Source organism: Lolium rigidum, chromosome 5 (assembly GCF_022539505.1).
Source record: "Lolium rigidum isolate FL_2022 chromosome 5, APGP_CSIRO_Lrig_0.1, whole genome shotgun sequence".
In the NCBI taxonomy this organism is placed as follows: domain Eukaryota; kingdom Viridiplantae; phylum Streptophyta; class Magnoliopsida; order Poales; family Poaceae; genus Lolium; species Lolium rigidum.
Genome location: NC_061512.1, coordinates 125,766,450 through 125,786,522, shown reverse-complemented (window position 1 = coordinate 125,786,522; position 20,073 = coordinate 125,766,450). Strand labels below are relative to the sequence as shown.

General features: G+C 39.2%; 2 protein-coding genes across 3 annotated transcripts; one reads left to right on the top strand and one right to left on the bottom strand.

Moving 5' to 3' along the window:
* Positions 1-90: 90 nt before the first annotated feature.
* Positions 91-16,951, top strand: LOC124651830 (proteasome adapter and scaffold protein ECM29). 2 transcript variants are annotated; one of them, XM_047190860.1, is made up of 35 exons: positions 91-282; positions 792-959; positions 1,049-1,138; positions 1,552-1,688; positions 1,768-1,858; positions 2,029-2,111; positions 2,186-2,292; positions 2,931-3,083; positions 3,835-3,899; positions 4,059-4,146; positions 4,299-4,377; positions 4,474-4,582; positions 5,094-5,153; positions 5,713-5,831; positions 6,576-6,951; positions 7,028-7,212; positions 7,292-7,361; positions 8,255-8,405; positions 8,482-8,645; positions 8,726-9,070; positions 9,942-10,109; positions 10,195-10,488; positions 11,462-11,638; positions 11,783-12,046; positions 12,951-13,049; positions 13,140-13,324; positions 13,460-13,795; positions 13,941-14,094; positions 14,179-14,289; positions 14,550-14,717; positions 15,206-15,332; positions 15,543-15,701; positions 15,813-15,916; positions 16,017-16,076; positions 16,530-16,951. In XM_047190860.1, exons 1-35 carry the CDS (start codon positions 91-93, stop codon positions 16,731-16,733), a joined length of 5,442 nt encoding a protein of 1,813 aa, XP_047046816.1. In that variant the 3' UTR covers positions 16,734-16,951. The 2 variants fall into 2 exon arrangements, with proteins under 2 accessions (XP_047046816.1, XP_047046814.1); XM_047190858.1 differs by having other exon boundaries at positions 8,476-8,645.
* An 82-nt stretch (positions 16,952-17,033) lies between these two features.
* LOC124651829 (hydroxymethylglutaryl-CoA lyase, mitochondrial-like) lies at positions 17,034-19,828 on the bottom strand. Its single transcript, XM_047190857.1, has 8 exons — positions 19,683-19,828; positions 19,310-19,442; positions 18,873-19,052; positions 18,431-18,511; positions 18,173-18,336; positions 17,917-18,053; positions 17,596-17,711; positions 17,034-17,492 (listed from the first exon to the last, which is right to left on the bottom strand). Exons 1-8 carry the CDS (start codon positions 19,814-19,816, stop codon positions 17,250-17,252), a joined length of 1,188 nt encoding a protein of 395 aa, XP_047046813.1. The 5' UTR covers positions 19,817-19,828; the 3' UTR covers positions 17,034-17,249.
* Between the last annotated feature and the right edge of the window lie 245 nt (positions 19,829-20,073).

The window sequence follows — 20,073 nt, the reverse complement described above, 5'->3', positions numbered from 1 at the left end:
CCCTTCTTCTTGCGCCGGAAGGCAAGCGCCACACCAGCGGCGACCGCACGAGTCCAACACACAGCACCCAGCACACCCCAGCCGAACGAGATGGCGGAGCCGTCGTCGCCGGCCGCCTCCTCCCCGCCGGCCCCGACCGACGCGGAGAGGGAGGACGCCCTGGACCGGATGCTCACGCGGCTGGCCCTCGCCGAGGACGCCCGCCTCGCGCCGCTGCTCGCCCGCGTGCTCCCCTACGCCATCACCTCCTTCGCCTCCCCCGCCGCCTCCGTCCGCAAGCTCGTAAGCCTGCCTCACCACTCCCTCCGCCCTCCCCCGATTCGATTCAGCACGAGCCCGTAGCCGTAGGTGTCTGCTGCGCTTAGTTAGTTCCGCTTCAGCTGGTTCAGTTGGCCTACATAGCGGGGATTCGTGCTCCGATTTGTCCGTGCATCATGGAATTCGAGCCCGCATTTACTTCAAACCGTGGGAATTATGCTTATTTGCAAGTTTACTCTTACAGCAGTTTGTAATTTGTACAAGTTCCCTTCTACTCTAAGCCCCTTACATGATAATAATTATAGAAAAAAAAATTAGCTACGGTATTTCACATTGTTCGTTTGAATTTTAGTAGCTGGCAGCACCTGTGCAAGTGCTGCCCTGTTACTTTGCAATGCACATGACCCCTTTCTGGTTGAATGGTTGCTGCAATACTACTGCTATGTTTGTTCTTTTGGAGGCAGGTTTATATTAGTGATGATAGCAATATACACTCTGATGTCAATGGCGAAACTGCTTTTTGGTTTGCCTAGGTCATGGAGATTCTCAGCCACATTAACAAACGGGTGAAGCACAGGCCCGAGATTCCGTTGCCCATGCTGGAATTATGGAAGATCTATACTGAATCTGCTTCATTGTCAATTGTTCGGAACTTTTGCATCGTTTATATTGAGATGGCGTTTGAACGCCTGCCAAGCGAGGTACCCTCTTTTCCTTTGTTAGCTCCCTGTTTTCCTGCTACTTCTTACCTTCACTACTCTAAAGTTAACAATACCAAGCTTTGTAACAGGAGAAGGGAAACATTGCACCTGATCTCTTAATCAATATATCTAATGTTCCAGCTCAGCATCAAGGAATTATCTTGAGACTTGTATCAAAGGTTGGTCATGTCATGCATATATATTTTCCTAAAACAGGATTCGATGTAGAACTTAATCAGCTTGAATTACTTTTAGTTGTACTAAGGATTGTTATCTACCACAATACGTACATATGATTCTAGGATGGGCAGTATAATATTTCACCAGAAATTTCACAATAATACTAATACAATATATCATGGCAAAAAAATTTGTGCTTAATGTTGATTGTCAAATTGATGATAGAATTGTAGATTGCCTATGTTGATAGAATTTTTTCTCTGTAACTCCATTCACCATGTATATGTTAATGTTTAGCCAAAACTGAAATTATTTTGGACGTATTGGTTATAGCCTCCTTTTCTTGCCTTTGGCATACTTACATTCTGCAATAGTTGCATGATTTGTTCTTTTACTTTTCTTTGTTGACCAGGCTATTGGTGAATGCAACGCACGTAAGGTGGATGATACAATTGCATCAAAATATCGATCCATAAGTGGATCTGATGATGGCTTAGTTTTTGCTGACTTCGGCTTTCACACAATATTGTATCAGACGCCATCTCAAGGGTACATTCTACTTACAATATTATGTAAACTTATAATACATTATACTGAATTCGGGAGGCTGACTGCTATCATTCTTCAGTATTGGATGCCCAGCAGGACTTTCACTTGCCCAAGCAGACCGTGTTACTGGAAAGCTACCACTGAAAGGTGACACACTTACATCAAGAAAGGTAATACCAAAGTATATGCAATTTTTCTGACATGCATTCTTACCATTGGGCATTATATATTTTATGCCTGTGTGCATAGTCATGTCTGTGCATGCATTCACACATTTAAACTGATGAGTGTACTGCCTGCACTCCTTCTTACGGTTGGATTTATGTTCTAATCTCTTCAGCTAGGTATCTTGAATGTCCTTGAAGCTATGCAGCTGGCATCTGAGATTGTGTACCCTATTTATTTAGCTGGTGCGTCAGACAGGTACTTCCATTTCGATTACAATGTACAAAAAATGGTTATAATCAACAATTATGCTAATCACTGTTTCATTATAGTCAAGAGTCAGTTACTAAGAGAGGAGACGAGTTGTTAAAGCGCAAAGCTTCAACTGCGAACTTAGAAGATCCCAAGCTTATCAAGAAATTGTTTACACTATTCAATGGTATGCCTTATGTATTTTATTGGCTACCAATTTATGTATTTCAACTACAATACACATTCTGTGGTGTGCATAAGCTATTTCATTTTTTTGGCCTGCAATCCGACTGACCCACTTTCTTGTGGACTAAGTGTTACAGTTTGGAAATTCAGTTTGCTACATAGGAGGAGAGTGTTTCTAAAAAAAACATAGGCTACTAATTTTTCTTTGCGCCGTGAAACTAAAAAAACATTTTGTTGAACTTCAGTTTTCTTTCTTCTACGCGTTTCTGTTCTTCTGGTCTATATAGGCGACACGTCATTTGAATTCAGATGCCTGTTTTCATGCCTTCCTGGTCTGTTATTGAACTCCCAGTTGCCTACCTTTCACAAGTATGCATACCATCTAGCTACCTCCTCCATACTCGCATAGTTGCATACGACGAATGTCTCTGACTGGATTGACCTGCACCAGCAGGCCCATCACTTGCTAGTTGCACACATCCATACACACACATGTGCATGCTTTTCTTTCCTTCTTCTCTGTTATCAAGTTGGTAGTTTTGTTTCATCATAATCCTTGATTGTTTTGCTCAATCTGAATCTGAATATTGTGGCGAGGCATGTTTCATGGTAGTGAACTAATGATCTCTTGTGTCACAGGTACCGCGAGTGCAGAAAATATAGCTGCAGAACTGAAAGTCGCCCCAGCATCTAGTTCATTGCGTGTTCGCCTAATGAGTGTTTTCTGCCGATCTATTGCTGCAGCAAACGCATTTCCATACACACTTCAATGCATCTTTGGCTGCATATATGGTATCCTTCCTTTAAATATTTTTACACATTGTTTTCCCCATAGTTATGACTCAGGGCTCATATTTAATAGGCTATGTTGCTACTTGGTAGCAAAGGGTATTTTCCTACTTTTATATTTCTATTATTAATAAAGTGTATTGAAGTTAAGTAGGACATTGAACTTTACCCTTTGCCATTCGAACTATAACATTTTCTTCTGGTAATTTTGCTAACATAGTCATGGAAAAGTTGCGCTTGCAACCTTTTGGGCGTCCCATTATTACCATATAGTCGCAAGAGAGCTGAATCTATTACTCAGACACTAACTTAAGAAATGTAGAGAGAATAATTAGAACATGAATGTAAGGGCAATAAGAAGAATAAATGATACATGAAGTATAAGACTGGAAAAAGAACACGAAGTCCTGCTAACTCGATTTAACTTCTAACATTCTTTTCCATTCAATATTCATGCTTAAGTTGCTTTTGAGAGCAATTGCATTAAGCCTCAATACCGTACTACCTGGTATCTGTTCTTAATTAGATGAAACACATATTTCTCCGATATGTCTATATAGTGTTCATATGGACCTTTAATTAATGATTCTCGGCCTCCATTAAATATTATCTCATTATGCGCTATTCATTTCAATTTATTATTAAAGAAATACACTTATTCTCTTGTAGTTCAGCAATGTAACATCTCGACTTCATCATTGACATATGTTATTGGTAAACTCAATATGTTTCTGCTGTGTCTCTATGCCTGTAGGAAGTGGAACTACTTCAAGATTGAAACAGTTAGGAATGGAGTTCACTGTCTGGGTTTTTAAACATGTATGTTCACTTTTTAAATCATATATAGCTCATCTTATAGCATTAGTGACTTCATTCCAGCTTTCCCTTTTCCCATCAATGTTAATCCCCTCTCCCCTTGTCGTTGTATAATATGATTTCAACATGTTATGTATTATTGTAATTGTGTTATTGATTTAGGCAGTAATGGACCAACTAAAGTTAATTGGTCCAGTTATCCTCAGTGGAATATTACGGTCCCTTGATGGTTCATCTACTACAGAAGCAGGTCTCTTGTGCTTCTTATCTACTCTACTTATTCAAACCTGCATGTGGTTTATCTCTGCATTGCTTCTTTAAATTGCTTCAATTTGATGAAAAAATTGTACATGTTGTACTTGAGAAAATAGTCAATGATTACTTGATGTCCTCCATCTCCAGATTCCACCGGTAGAGATGTCAAAATATTCGCGTACCAGGCCATTGGTTTACTCGCCTCTCGTATGCCTAATTTATTCAGGCATGTCCTTGTTGTACACTTCTACTTTCTTGGATCATGTTTTGTTTTAGTTATGGCCTTATGGGGAATGACCTACTACTTCTGTGAACATTGCAGCAACAAAACTGAGATGGCTGTACGACTCTTTACTGCATTGAGGCTGGAGGATCAATCGCTTCGTCTGACAATTCAGGAGGCGGCCACTTCCCTTGCTACAGCATATAAGGTAATTGTGGAGGGCATGCTAAATTGTGCTGTCATGACCTGTGAAAGACGCCGGCAGAGATGATCGTAAATTTTGGTTTATTGATTGTCTTCAGTAATCGAATAACTATGTGTGACGCCGGATGTACATAAGTGCTAGCTTATTGTCGACGAAGTCCATGGAAGCTTTGTAATGACCTATGTACGGACATGCTAGTCTAATATGCAGAATAAGCCACACATCTTGGCAACACAACATTTCTTAAGCTTTTCTCCTTTTGCAAAGCTTCAAAAAGATTAAACTGGAGTTGCTTGTCCATGCACCAAGGTCCATGCGTTGCAAAATCATTCGCAACACCTTTCACAAGTAATATGGTCTAGTGTTGTTCGCTTGCTGTTACTATTTTACTGAAAATAAATCTACAGCAGAGGCTCAGTATAATTTACGAGCTGAATATTTTCTTAGCTACAACTGTAAGATGCTATTTAACTCATTACCTATATTCAACTCTTTTTGTTACTCATGATATCAGGGTGCTTCAAAGATAGTACTGAAGGATCTCGAGGTGCTTCTTCTAGAAAATTCTCAAGTGGTAAGGACACATTCTAATTACTGATTCTCGAATATTCTAGAGTCTAGAACCTACTCAGTGTGTATGAAGGCCAAACTGAGACCTTCTTTGTAGTGGAGATACTTCACTCTCACCTTTTTTTTTTTAAATCTTGGACTGGCCTGGAGATATGTGACAAAATTATTATTTTCTTCGAGAAAACGCGAAGGACCTTTGCGTCTCATTTTATTGAACAGATAGAGTTGAGTTTACAGGCCTCCTAAGAGGTGAGTTACAACATAGAAAGAAAAAGCCCTAGTGTACGATGTGACACAAATATTTGAAAGGAAGAAATCTCAGGTGCTGTGATTGGAATGATGGGTTCTATTGGATAGATGCCTATTTCTTCTCATGATTTTTGCGATGCTATAGAGCAAATAGGAGCTTCCAGTCACACTTCTATTATGCATTAGAGTACTGTTTTCGGGTCGCAGTATCTTGCAATTTCTGAGGGCCTTATTTGTGGAATGCTGGTGCCCTAGTTATTTTGGACTTATTCATAATTTTCTGATGCTACGTTTTCTCGTAAATTTTCTTGAAGGAGCAAATTGAGGTCCGATTTTCTGCTGTAAGATGGGCAACAACGTTATACGACATGCGACACTGCCCAAGCCGGTACATTTGCATGCTTGGAGCTTCAGATGTAAAACTGGATATAAGGTTAGTCATGAAAGATACTAGATACAAAATATGCAACATGGGGCTCTGTTGCTGTTTTGTTGCATTTCTGCACTGTTATACTAGATACAAGTTCAGCTGCTCCTTATAGCAGGTTCATGCAATCTGTAAAATTTCGGTCTGTTGCATGCACGCTCAGTTTTTTACCTGTACATGGCACTCTTTGGATCTTGTCTTTTCTAGCACAGCACCACCTATGCTTCGAAATATAAGGCACAGCTTTCCAAGATTCTTGCCCAACAATTGGATGAACAATATAAAGATTATATGATAGAAAATTGATGTTCGATTCTTATTTATTGAAAGCATGTTTCACTGGTGTCAATTTTGTGTCACATACTCCAGTTTTATTGAAATGGAGGGAAACCTTTTTTGTGGATGATGCCAAGCAAACTTTAGTAGTTTATTGCCAATGTTTCGAACTGAGGATGCAGATCATTGTTGACTTGTAGTGTGTAAATTAGTAAATCCATGTTTTTTTTCTACTTAAATGACTTCTACAAATCTTGCTTTCGCACTTGGTACTGATAAATTAATGCAACCAACATTTTTTTTGAACTTATGATGATAACATATTGATCCATTTCTTCAGTATGGTGGAATCTCAACTCTCATAAGAGTCGATGTTGCACTCAGCATCTTGCCACTTATTTAATATGATACACATGCTATGCATCTTCTAGAAAAAAATAATATGTGATTTGCAACTTTTGGCTCTTTACGCAGGGAAATGGCTCTAACTGGTCTAAATCTGTTAAATGATGAGAGCCAGTCATCTACAATAGCCATTGATTTCAACTATCCAGATATTATGGAGATTCTAGATTATATCTACAGCCAGGAGCCTCAGCTGTTGCATTCTAATGACCATAGGCAGGGAAAATTGCTTTTCCCACCAAAAACATTTCTTGCAATGATCAAGTTTTTGATGAAGTGCTTTGAGGCAAGTGGCAGTCCAGATCTTTCGCAAGAAGATCCATCTCATTCACCAGTAGCAAAAATGTGTGTGGTTTTAGAACATGCCATGTCATACGAAGGATCTAGTGAACTGCACGCATTGGCATTGAAGTCATTGGTTGATATATCCTCCCGTCAGCCAAAGGTTTTTATTCTCTGCACCATGTTAAAACAAGCTTAATTCTTTCTTGACATGTTTTAACCTTTTCCCTTATTTGCAGTTGGTATCATCACGGTATGCCAACCGTTTACATTGGTTAAGGACTTTACTAAGTCATGTTGATTCTGATGCTCGTGAAGCTGCCGCCCGTCTGCTTGGAATTGCTTCTTCAGCACTTTCAAGCTCGGCTGCATTGAATCTTCTGTCCGAACTCACTTCAATACTTGATCCAAATCATCCGCCAAGGTATGCAAGAGAAAAGTACAACACTTTGATGTTTTACTTGTGTTGCCATATCATTCATGTATATATTTGATTGGTTCAGATTTGAGATTTACCATGGATCGTTATGTGCAATTGGGTATGTAACTGCCTGCTGTTTGAAGGAATCTTATGTAAGCTCCTTCTGCTTTCCTCTCCCTCATTTTTGTAGCTTATTGCACATTTCATTTTCTTTGCTGAATCATGCACTTTACATGAAATCTTGGCATGGTTTCTTTCACCACTTTCCGCAAAACTCCATCTAGAATATTATTTCGTAGTTGCTTGATAGCCATATGATTTCAGTTATCGCCCATTTGAATCATCTATGCTACGGTTTTGTATTGAGAATAGGAAAAAAATTGGCTAATCATAGTCCAGAATTTTCCAAACAACAAAGAAAACAGTGTATTTTGTATCTTCTATATTGTCTCCCTATCCTCTAGAGAATTGCTATTTGGTCATACATGTGTAATGGGGGGTTTGTACTATTGGAGTTTGTTCGTGCTGGTTTCTCATGTTATTGATGTGCTGAAATGCTGGTCTATACAATCATGGGGAAGCAGGTAGGAGCATTGTGTGCAGCAAGTCTATTGGTTAAGTTTGATCGCCTTGCCAGCTAGAGAAGTGATAATGGAGATGTTCTTGCTGGAAAGAAAGAGTATTTTTGAGAACCCGTTACCTAGTTCTCCTTAGATGCTCGAAGGTTTCTTTCAGACCAGTCTGTTTGGCCTCTGTATGAATATACACCACATAGTGATGTATGGTTTGGTATTAGAATAATAACAAGTGTATATCTCATAATGTTTAAGACATTGTGAACGAAAGGAAAAGGCTTATAAATCATGTTCGTTCGTAGTGTTCTCATATCATGATGCAGGATTCTTATTTATACAAGTTCGATTAAAGTATTTGATGTATAGTTGGACAGTTTTAGGCTTATAAATCCTTTCACAATCAAACACTGTTTCAAGAATGAAGCCTTGAAATTATTGACTTGCTCTTCCACTTGATGTGTTATGTACAGATACATGAAGAATTGGTTGAAAAGGTAGTTGATATTCTTGTAAAAGTTGTTGAGTCTGAGGGTTCAACATTGGCATCCATAGCAATGGAATCTCTTGGCCATATTGGGCTCCGTTGTGCATTGCCTTCCATTAGTAGGAACTCCTCTGCAGGTAAAACCATTCAGTGTTCACCACCGTCTTTGCTAGTTATTTGTTCAAGCTAATTTTGTTTGTCATACAGCTGCAGTTTTAACTGTTCTGCATGAGAGATTGACCAAGCTGCTTTCCGAAAATGATACCAAAGCTATACAAAAGATTTTGGTATCACTGGGACATATATCATGGAATGAGTTGTCCTTTTCACACCTGAAAATTGCATTAGACTTGATTTTTGGTCTCGCTCGTTCTAAGGTAATACTGTAAAATATTCAGAATTTTATTGATACTATATTATGAAAGAAAAAATCATATTATGAATTCCATCTATATAGGTTGAAGATGTGCTTTTTGCATCTGGCGAAGCTCTCTCTTTCATATGGGGTGAAGTTCCTGTGACCGCAGATGTGATACTAGAAACAAACTTTGCTTCCCTTTCCCAAGCCACAAACTTTCTTACTGGTGATGCACCCCAACTTGGCTCAAAGAACTTGGGTAAATCAATCAGTTCTGAAGAAGCACGCACAATGGCTCGAGAAGAAATTATAAACAAGTTGTTTGATACACTAATTTATAGCAGCAGAAAAGAGGAACGCTGCGCGGGTACAGTCTGTTTGGTCTCACTCACAATGTACTGCGGTCGGCATCCAAAGATCCTGGAACTTCTTCCACAGATTCAGGTTTTTGATCAATAATAAAACATTCTAGATCATCATAGAGCTCCTAACATTGCTTTCATAGTAAACTGTAGCACTGCATTAAACTTATATCATTATGTGTGCATTGGTCTGTATGATATGCCAACGCCATCACTCGCTGTGTGGGTGCGCTTCTACCTGCCATCTAAAACCTGTACTAGCTTTTGATATAGTTTGGAAGTTCAAGCTCTAAAGATGTTTGTTATACCATTTTATGTCCGAAAAGTTCAGCATTTTAGTACTGACAACCACCTAGTCTAACACTTACTGATGGCAAAAATAAATCTCCTTTTAGAAACATATTGAAACTTTGAGCCTTTGGGGTATCTGTACCCTCTGATATAAGCAAATATAAATTGTGACTTTCATTTCTTGCTACAATTGTACTCCCTCCGTTCACAGATATAAGATGTTCTAGACATTTCAAGGTGAACTAGATACACACCATAGTGAAGGAATCTACACACTAAAAGTACACTAGATACATACCAAAGTATATGAATCTACAAATAGCTAAAAGATCTTATATTAGTGAATGGAGGGAGTATATTTCCACAGCTAGCAACATTCTTTCTTTTGAGGGAATATTGCCCTTACTGTTGGCTCTCTGTCATCTTTAATCCTTTCTTTTTGTATGGTAACCATGCATTTTCCCATGAAATATGGTCCATCTTCATGTTGGCAATTAATCATTACTCCCAACCACCGAAAACCACCAGAGTTAGTAAATACCATAAACATTTTACTGACCTTTGGTCCTAGGACCCACTTGTCAGGCCACATGCGATGGTGTTATTTTCCATCTAAGCATCTTCACGATGGTTTGAACATTTGGAGTTCATTTATTTTACAGGAAGCCTTTTCTCACCTCATTGGTGATTCTAATGAGCTTACACAAGATTTGGCATCCCAAGGCATGAGTATTGTGTACGAACTTGGTGACGCTTCTATGAAAGGGCAGCTGGTTCATGCTCTGGTGAATACACTAACTGGCGCAGCAAAAAAGAAAAAGGCCATTAAGGTGCATTTTTTTTCAGTTAACTACCTTTCATGAGATCATTAACTTTCTTTTATCTAAGGTATTCTTTCTTATGTATTTGCATTAGCTGATGGAGGATTCAGAGGTATTTCAAGAAGGAACCCTTGGCAGTAATCCGACTGGAGGAAAGCTTAGCACATACAAGGAGCTTTGTAGTCTTGCCAATGAGATGGGACAACCTGACTTGATATACAAGTTCATGGATCTGGCTAATTATCAGGCTGCTCTGAATTCCAAGAGGGGTGCTGCTTTTGGATTTTCCAAGATAGCCAAACAAGCTGGGGAGGCACTTCAACCCCATCTGCACACCTTAATTCCTAGGCTTGTCCGATACCAATATGACCCTGATAAGAACATCCAGGTACAAACTGTTACATTCTACCATATTTGCGATAACTTTTGGTGCTGAATTTATAGTTTCAGTAATCACTATGTGAATATTTGCACCTTAATGTGGATGAGTCCCTTTAGGGTCCTTAGCTATTGGGGAGCCTGCTTCTGTGAAACATCAGATGCCTACATATCTGGCCAGAATGACTTGTCTATGATTCTTTATCTCTCATGTATTATTATTTTTCAATCAGTCGGTTAGGGAACTTCCTCATTAAAAAAAGTTGGTTAGGGAGCTTCCTCATTAAAAAAAAGTTGGCTAGGGAGCTTGCCAGACTCGTTTGAGTCATTAGCCAGTATCACCTGATACAGTGGTGTCATTTGGCAAAAAATGATATTTTCAGTAGCATGTGTCAGGGGGAATTAATCTTTCCAGAAACAACATAGCTGTCCTTTTGGTATGCCATAGTTTTCCCCATACAAATCAGAATGTTGACTTATTATGTTATCAAAATTGAGCTCGTTTGTTTCCCTCATCCAGCTTTTGATCATAGTAGACACCACCACTTTCCTGTTTCAGCAGGACACTTAGCTAAGGAAAACTTACATTTTGAATAATCATGTTTGTTGTGCGAGACTGCTGTTGCTTGGCCATTCCATTCACTACCATGGGCCCATATGGTTTACCAGCCAGTCGTGACACAATCAACAATGGCTGCCGCCGCTGCTGCTGCTGTGCACACCATCATTGCTATGCTTGCAGTTAGCAAAACTTGGATTTATAATGAATGGACAGGGACAGTGCTATAAGCATCTTTAGCTCTGCTTTTATGTTTACTAGGTACAGCGCCAGCCAGCAGTATTTTTTGGTATCATTTACTAGCACTCTTTTTTGATCTTCTTATTGACGTGTCCACTCGAAGGTTATCTAATTATGACCTAGAATATTATCTTAAGAATCAATAAGCTTTCCTCCTAGTTGACAATTCCAATTTCCTTTCTAGGATTCAATGGGGCACATCTGGAAGTTAATTGTTGCAGATCCCAAAAAAGCAATAGATGAACACTATGATATCATAGTAGAGGATTTGTTAGTTCAGTCTGGATCACGGCTTTGGCGCTCACGTGAAGCTTCTTGTCTTGCACTTGCAGACATCATCCAAGGTCGAAGATATAGTCAGGTAAGTGATTATTTTCAAGTTCAATTTAAAAATTTCAATTAGTGCGCTAAGCCACACAAGCTATGTCTGAATGTCTGCATGGAATATCGTTTAGATTTCTTTTGAGAATGAAACAGAACTCACCGTTTCGTTTGTATTCTCAAGGTTTCTAAGCATTTGAGGAAGATATGGACAATCACCTTCCGCGTGATGGATGACATAAAAGAAACTGTGCGAAATGCCGGCGACAGTTTGTGCCGAGCTGTAAGCTCATTGACAATTAGGCTCTGCGACGTGTCACTTACTAATGCTTCAGATGCAAAAGAAACAATGAACATTGTACTTCCATACTTGCTTTCTGAAGGCATACTCAGTAAAGTTTCAAGCGTTCAAAAAGCATCTATAAGTTTGGTGATGAAGCTTGCTAAGGTATTATCAAGGGTGAAAGTTATAATGTTTAACTGCATTTATTTATACCAGTCAGATGCAGCATCTAATGCTTCAGTTGTAGTTTTGGGAACTTCTCATTTAGCTTAGCATATCAAGCGAGCACGATATGTATACAAAAGTCATGCAATTTCTTCTCAAGAGTATGTTGATGCAAAAACATTGCTGATTGATTGTTTCTAGGGTGAACTTTATATTTTGCACTACACAGAAAGTTAAATAAACTACTCGTACAACTATTCAAGTTTTTCTTCTTCTTTGGAAGCCAAGAGTTCTATCATTTTTATAGCAAGATGGTAGCATAACTGTATGTGGACACAAAGGAACAAGTACATGTTTGAAATGTCCCCTCTAACAAAACCGGATGGGAAAAATAAGACTGTTACATCGAATGGTCTAAACCTTGAAGCCTAGGATATCCTAACAGTTGGTTGAGGCTCTGACAAACGAGCTGGTTGATCTTGATAGCATATCCTGCTTCTTTATTTTGATTTGCTTACTGTATTTTACTTGTCGGAAATAGGCCCAGTCTGTGACTAATAAACACTTCGTAAATTTGCTATCTTCAAGTGCCAGTTTTGTTAGGCTGAACAGACTTTTGGACTGTGTCTTTGTTCCTGGGGAACATAACATTGCATTATTGTATGCAAATAATTTTGTTTGACACTACTATATTTCAGTAGGTCCCTTCCCTACTATTCTCCTAAAATATTACCCCTAGTTGGATTGCAGTATGATGTGCCTGGTTAATTCCATCCAAAGCATTGTTATGGTTTGCCTATGCATGGCCTATGACATACTGTTTGTGCTCATTCTTTATGTGTGTTTCTTTAATGAAAGGAATTAAAGAAAGATAATATCTTCAGCATATGACTTCTTATTGTAGGGGGCTGGCACTGCCTTGCGACCACATCTGTCAGAACTTGTTAGTTGTATGCTTGAATGTTTGTCAAGTCTGGAGGACCAAAGGTTAAACTATGTTGAGGTATGCACTTTTGGGGGTTTCCGTAGGACTGTTGATGTTTGTCTACCATATTATTTCTGTTCTGTACTCACTCCTGTATTTGGACCAAAGATGCATGCAGGAAGTGCTGGCATCCAAACCGAGAAGCTTGACAGTTTGCGTGTAGCTGTTGCTAAAGATTCTCCAATGTGGGAAACTCTTGATATCTGTATCAAAGTTGTTGACACAAATTCACTCGAGCTATTGATTCCTCGGCTGGCTCAAATGGTTAGATCTGCTGTTGGTCTTAATACAAGGTTAGATTCCATGCTAATATAAACCTTGTAGTTTTCATGATATCATGTACCGTTTCATTTCACATTCTTTAATCTTACATTTTCATTTCACATTCTTTATTCTTACATTTTCATTGTCTATGTGCCTGGTTTCAGGGTCGGTGTTGCTAGCTTCATCACCTTGCTGGTACAGAAGGTCATGATTAACATCAAGCCGTACACAGCAATGTTACTGAAGTTACTGTACACTGCTGTTCTCGAGGAGAGGAGTTCTGCGGCCAAAAGGGCCTTTGCGTCTTCTTGTGCTGCAGTATTAAAATATGCCAGTCAATCTCAGGCTCAGAAACTTATTGAAGATACCGCTTCTCTGCATTTAGGTGAAAAGAATTCTCAGTTATCTGGTGCAGTTCTTATCAAATCCTACTTGAGCAATGCAGCGGACGTTATTAGTGGATACAATGCAGTGGTTATCCCTGTAATTTTTTCTTCAAGGTATGTGAAAGATATACCTTAAGTCATCTTGAGTTATGAAACTGATATGTGAGCTATTCGTGATGCTTGAAGTTCAGTATCATTAAAATACAAAAGTGGTTCCCTGTAGTCTGTATTGGATCTCAAATAACAAAACTTCTTTCAGGTTTGATGATGATAAAGAGACCAGTGCCTTATATGGAGAACTTTGGGAGGACATTCCTAGTAGTGAAAGAGTAACCCTTCAGCTTTACTTACCAGAAATTGTATCTCTTTTGTGCGATTGCATGTCCTCATCATCATGGGCTGGCAAAAGAAAGGTACAGTCTCTGTCACCATTTTGCTATTCATTAAATAAATCGGTGACAGTAGCTTGTATATTTACCATACTTTGGTAATTGCAGTCAGCCAAGGCTACAAAAAATCTATGTGACACCCTTGGAGAACCCTTTTCTGCGCACTACCATACTATTCTCAAATCACTTCTAAAAGAGCTACCGGGTCGATTTTGGGAGGTAACTTGTACTGTTATTTTATAATTTTTTTAATAGAAACAATGGTTAGGGTGACACACTTATATGTGCAAGTTATGCACTCTACTTCCATTTTCCCTGCAATCCACTAATCATTCTACAAGTGAGGTTGGCAAGGATGAACAAAATTCAGTGAGCGAGAGATTTTCTGAAATTCCAGTCCCATGTTACTAGCACCTTACTCTCCTTTGTTTTATTAAAAAAAATCAACATGATCATTTATCTCCTTATCATCCTTGCAGGGAAAAGATGCTGTTCTGGATGCACTAGCTTCACTGTGTTCGTGCTGCCATGTTGCTATAACCGCAGAAGATTCCACCATGCCCACTGTTATTCTGAATGCTGTTTGTGCTGCATGCAGTAGGAAGCCAAAATTGTATCGTGAAGCAGCTTTCTCGTGTTTACAAAAGGTAATCCCCTTTCCATGTCTCATTTATGTATGAATGTAAGACTTGTCGTGATTGGCTGATGTTCCGGATGCTTAAGAAAAAAAGATTCTCGTCTGTTACACAATTCTCATACTACTCAAAAGGTTTATGATGTGAACTTGAAGCAGGATATAACTACTCCTTGGATTTTTGTTCCTTACAGTGTATTAACTGTGAGGAATCTTGGAAAAGTTACCTAAAAGAACAGTAAAGAAAATCCATATTTCAAGATATCCCGTGCAGGCAACTAGATTGGTATAATGGTATTGTTGATAATCTTGCCACTTATTAGTTATTATTACAATAGACAAGTATCTCTAACGAATCTTCTGCATGGGAATTTAATGCCACGGATTCTTTTTTAATAGACAGGAGATTTTTGGCATTATATATATACTTCAGAATTAGCACTTTACTAAGTTTGTATTTGCCTTTTCTTTGTCATTTATACATATCTATATATTTTTCAGGTTATCATGGCATTCAAAGATCCAGGGTTCTTCAATAGTGTTTTCCCTATGTTGTATGAGGTTTCTAATCAATCTGTCATTTTTAAGACAAGGGCTTCATCTTCACTAACTACATCTGCTGCTGATGGTCAGTTATTTTGGGCCCTTTCGAACTAAGGCCTATGTTTAAATTTTCCTTAATTTTTTCTATCATATAGAAGGGTTATGATAGCTTATTATCATAAATATTCGAGATCATTTGCTCCGTTTATTTTTAAAGGGGAAATTTTATAACACTCTGTATGCTTATATCTTTTTATGCTCATGCTGACTCATGTATTGCTCTTTTGTCCTGCAGAGCAAGATGAGAGTGCAATTGTCTCTGTTTCTCTCGACAAAATGCTCAACTGTGCTGCATCTAGCATCTCTATTGCTTTGCCACAGGATATTATCCACCATAAGAAGAATATATTAGAAGTTCTATTGAACTCTCTTTCACCTGAAGAGGGTTGGCAGGGTATGTTTTTTATGCAGGATTTGTGGTATAAGCTAAGCAACAGTTTTACGATAGTTCTTCATTGATAATTGAAACTATCATTGTGATACTTCTCTTGATTTTTATGAGCAGTTAAATTATCATCCTTCTTGTGTATCAAAGAAGTGTGCTACAAATTTTTGAAATCTGATAGTAGCACAGCGTGGCCTCAAGGCACAGATGATTTGGTTCAGGAGGTATATCCCATAGTTGTTTGGTAATATATTCAATATTTGGTCATTTCTTCATTGTTCTGAGTTCTGACAAATTTCTTATACTTTGGTTATCTAAACTCAGATGTATCATTCGGTGGCGTCAAAAGTAGTAGACTCCATACGCTTAGTTAAGATTGCTCAGGTAAATCTTCTGTATACCTAGTGCTCACCAACTTATTATGTGTTTTCTTTAGTCGTTATTATATTAGTTCAATATTGCTTGGTTGTTGGTAATAGTGCTCCTGAATAATAAACTTGACACTTGATTCAAAGTATGCTATGGTTTACCACATGTATGTTTATCTGGTATCCTGAAAGCACGTGAACACTATGAGGTCGCATTGCACTATTTAACTATCTGGTATTCTATGGTATTCTATGCTTGTTTTTGGTTTGATCGATGCTGAGAAGAATGGTTGGTAGGTCCCTTGCAAAGTTTGTTCTATAATTTACTTGTTACGGGTCATTGAACAGTAGTTGAGACTATTGCAGTATTTTATGAACTAAGAGTCTCTGGAAATCCAGTCTGACTTCATAATTGCCATTTATCGTCCAGAAAAGACCTTGCTCCTCATGACCTGTCTTCATTTCTCAGGTACACATCGCTGCTTCAGAGTGCCTTCTTGAGTTGATCAAGTTGTACAGAGACTTCCCATTGACAGAGAGAAGAGAGGCCATGTTCGAGGGTGAACTAATCCAACTCTGCGAGTCAGAAAAAACTGAGCAAGCGAAGGCACTTTTGAAGCAATGCTTGACTGCTCTCAAAGATCTCACTGGAGTAACCATGGTGATGGATTAAATCAGCTCTCTTGGATACATGTAAAATGTAATCATGAAATGGCACACTTGGAATTAATGGCGGTGATTGCATTGCACGTTTTTCAGCTATGCAATACGAAAATTAGCAAGTCCCTGGTCCTTCTGTAGAATCAGGAAGAACAAGAAACCGCATCCTGTGCTACACGTGTAGTTGTTGGGTATGGAAAGAAAAATGACGTCAAACTTGTGCTGCTGCAATATTCTACTCTGTCGTTTCCTAAAACGCGCACAAAAAGAAAATCCAACTTTATTTTGGCCACATTTTCCAAATTTGTACTCTTCTTTCTGCTGTCACAATTTTCTATTATACAACGAAGGGCATTTGAGGAACTGACGATACAAAGTTGTTACATATCGATGGTTCTGATAAGTTTTACCTGACCTGAACCGAGAGTAAACTGAGACGGTGTACAGACAAAATGGCTCTGTGCCGTAAATACATATACTCTAGACAGTTTAAGTGTCTGCCCTTTTTTTAATTCCGTGTATGGTATGGTCAGGGACTCAGCCCGGTTAGCTTCGACAAAGCAGATGCGGTCTTGGAACCTGACGGCCGGTCCAGATGCTTGCAGATGTAGTCGCCAGCGTCCATGAGCTTGCCAAGGTCGACGTTGGTCTCTATTCCCAGGCCGTGGAGCATGTACACAACGTCCTCCGTCGCGACATTGCCGGTGGCGCCCTTAGCATACGGGCACCCTCCAAGGCCGGACACAGACGAGTCCACTACGCTGATCCCCATCTGGCAATATCACGAAAAATGTTAGGGCAAGCAGAGCAGCGTTGCTGACTGACAATTCTCTTGCTGTGTTCACTCGTTACTGCATCTGAAATTCATTGCTTACTTGAAGAGATACTAGGATGTTGGCAAGGGCTTGGCCATATGTATCGTGGAAGTGAACGGCAAGCTTGTCTACTGGAACGACAGACATGACAGCCTCAAGCATAGGAACTACCTTACCTGAAACAAACAGCACATAATGAAACTATAGAATGATTGATCAATAATCAAATGTGTGATCATAAATTGCCGTTTTACTTGTTGTTGGTTAACAGAGTGAGAAATTAACAGTTTTAAAATGTAGGTTACGTCTCTTAAAGGCGGTACTATGAATTGTGGGAAATGTAACTGGTAGATACTTGAAACAGCAAATGCAGTAGCATACCTGGTGTAGCAACACCAATCGTGTCACCAAGTGAAATCTCTGCGCAACCCATGTCATAAAGCTCCTTGGCAACATATGCTACCTTCGATGGATGCACCGCGCCTTCGACAGGGCAACCCACCACACACGAAACATATCTATCACAGACAAGAGGATGGAAGATTTCAGAACAGAATACTTTAGAAAAGCTTCAGTAATTACGCTCCTCATTTACAATTGTTTCAGGCTTGGGAGATTAAAATATTAGGGAGCCTACCCGCGGACACGTATTCCGTGTTTCTTGGCAGCAGAAGTAACATCACGGTACCGGGCAAGGCTCGCCTCAATGCTGCAGTTAAGGTTCGACTTTGAGAAGGATTCAGAGGCAGATGCGAAAACTGCCACTTCTTTTGCACCAGCTGCAATAGCAGCCTCAAATCCCTGGAAATGAACCATTTATAATTACGGACCCGGTTGAGGTGATTGCCACTATCGAGTATAGTCTACCGAGAAGTATAAAACCAAATGCGCATACTCTGAGGTTAGGAGTCAACACAGGATACCGCACATCTGGCGACTGCCGGATCCCTTCAAGGACATCCTTTGCATCAGCTAGCTGCAACTCCAAAATTGAGTGAGAAATATTAGTTCTCGATAATTGAAAAAACATTACTAGTTTTGGCATATCTTTTGTCTGTAACTATCTCTTTACTTTTTTTTTTGCTTAGTAGTAGCACAACTTCACATGTAAAACTGGAAATCAATTGGAGGAGCAACCTCTCAAAATAATACGTGCATGGGCATATTTTATTCTTTGAATAAGACAGGTGGAATTTTAAGTATATTTCTTGCATAGTCTGAAAATGTAATGAGAGGTGCCATGTCATTATATAAAACTAGCTATTGTTAGATGGTTGTGAAGCTGTCAATTGTGCAGGTTACGTAGCTTCATCTAGTTTAGGTACACCAAACATTACCTGTGGCACCCATTTTGGGGAAACAAAACTTGTGGCTTCAACTACGGATAGACCAGAAGCCACCAACTTGTGTATCAGCTCAATCTTTACTGATGTTGGTACAAGGTTCTTCTCATTTTGCAGACCATCTCGTGGTCCAACTTCAACTACCTTCACAAATCTCGGGAGATCCCATGAAATCTGAAAAACAGTTATTCATCAACTGAGCAAAGGGGAAAAATATCTGAACAGTAATGCTTCTTCTAGATTTTCAGTCAAAACTTGCACTTATTTGCTTATGAGTTAATAAACAGTAGAAAATTATGACTTGTTCAACTGCAACAGACACTGATACAAATTACTTCCGTGCTTCTATTAAGGGGGGTGCGATGAGACCTGAAATAGGAAGCACAAATTGAATGCAGGCATCCGTTATGCAATTTTACTGCATAAATTACCTTTTGCGGAAGAGCTCTGAACTCCATATTCATTCCATTGCAGGATGAATCGGCATAATGGCCTTGCATATGCCATGACGGAGAACTGCTGTGAAAGATTGTCTGGTTGTTGCCATTGTTGCTGGGCGTGTAACTGAAAGTAAGTCCAGATGAAAATAAATTGCATGTTCCAAGGGCATCACATATTTAATTCTCTTAGATAGAGCTAAGAAAAAGTTTTGTTTAAGAAGTCCTTTTTCGAAGCGAAAGGAGTAAAATGAAATATAACTGGTGGTGATAGGTTTCTTTATAGATGTTTGTTTGCTCACACATCTGGAGAAAATGGAAAAAATATTCTATAGAAATAAGAAAACACTTCGACAGTAAAACTTACTTGCCGTTGCAGTGGTCATCAACTCTTGATCTGCAAGCACTTTGGCAGAACCTTCCAAGTCTATTAATACTCAACTTTGGCAGGTCCCCAAGACCAAGTGGCTCTTCAAGGCTCGACATTCTGGAAACAGACATTAACAGTGTGAGTAGCAATTCTGGCAATGTACCCCATTACTTAATCTGCAGTGCTGTAAGTGTTTGAAACATCGAAGCATGTAAATACCGGGAGACCCCTAAAAATATGACCTGTAGAGCCACATTCGCCAACAATAAAAGAGCTACCATGCCGATTATGAAGTTGATAACACGCCATTTCAAACCGGATGCTTCTTATAGCATATCAATCCTTTGCAGGTGTGTTAACTAGCAAGTGAGGACATCGCAGGAACTAG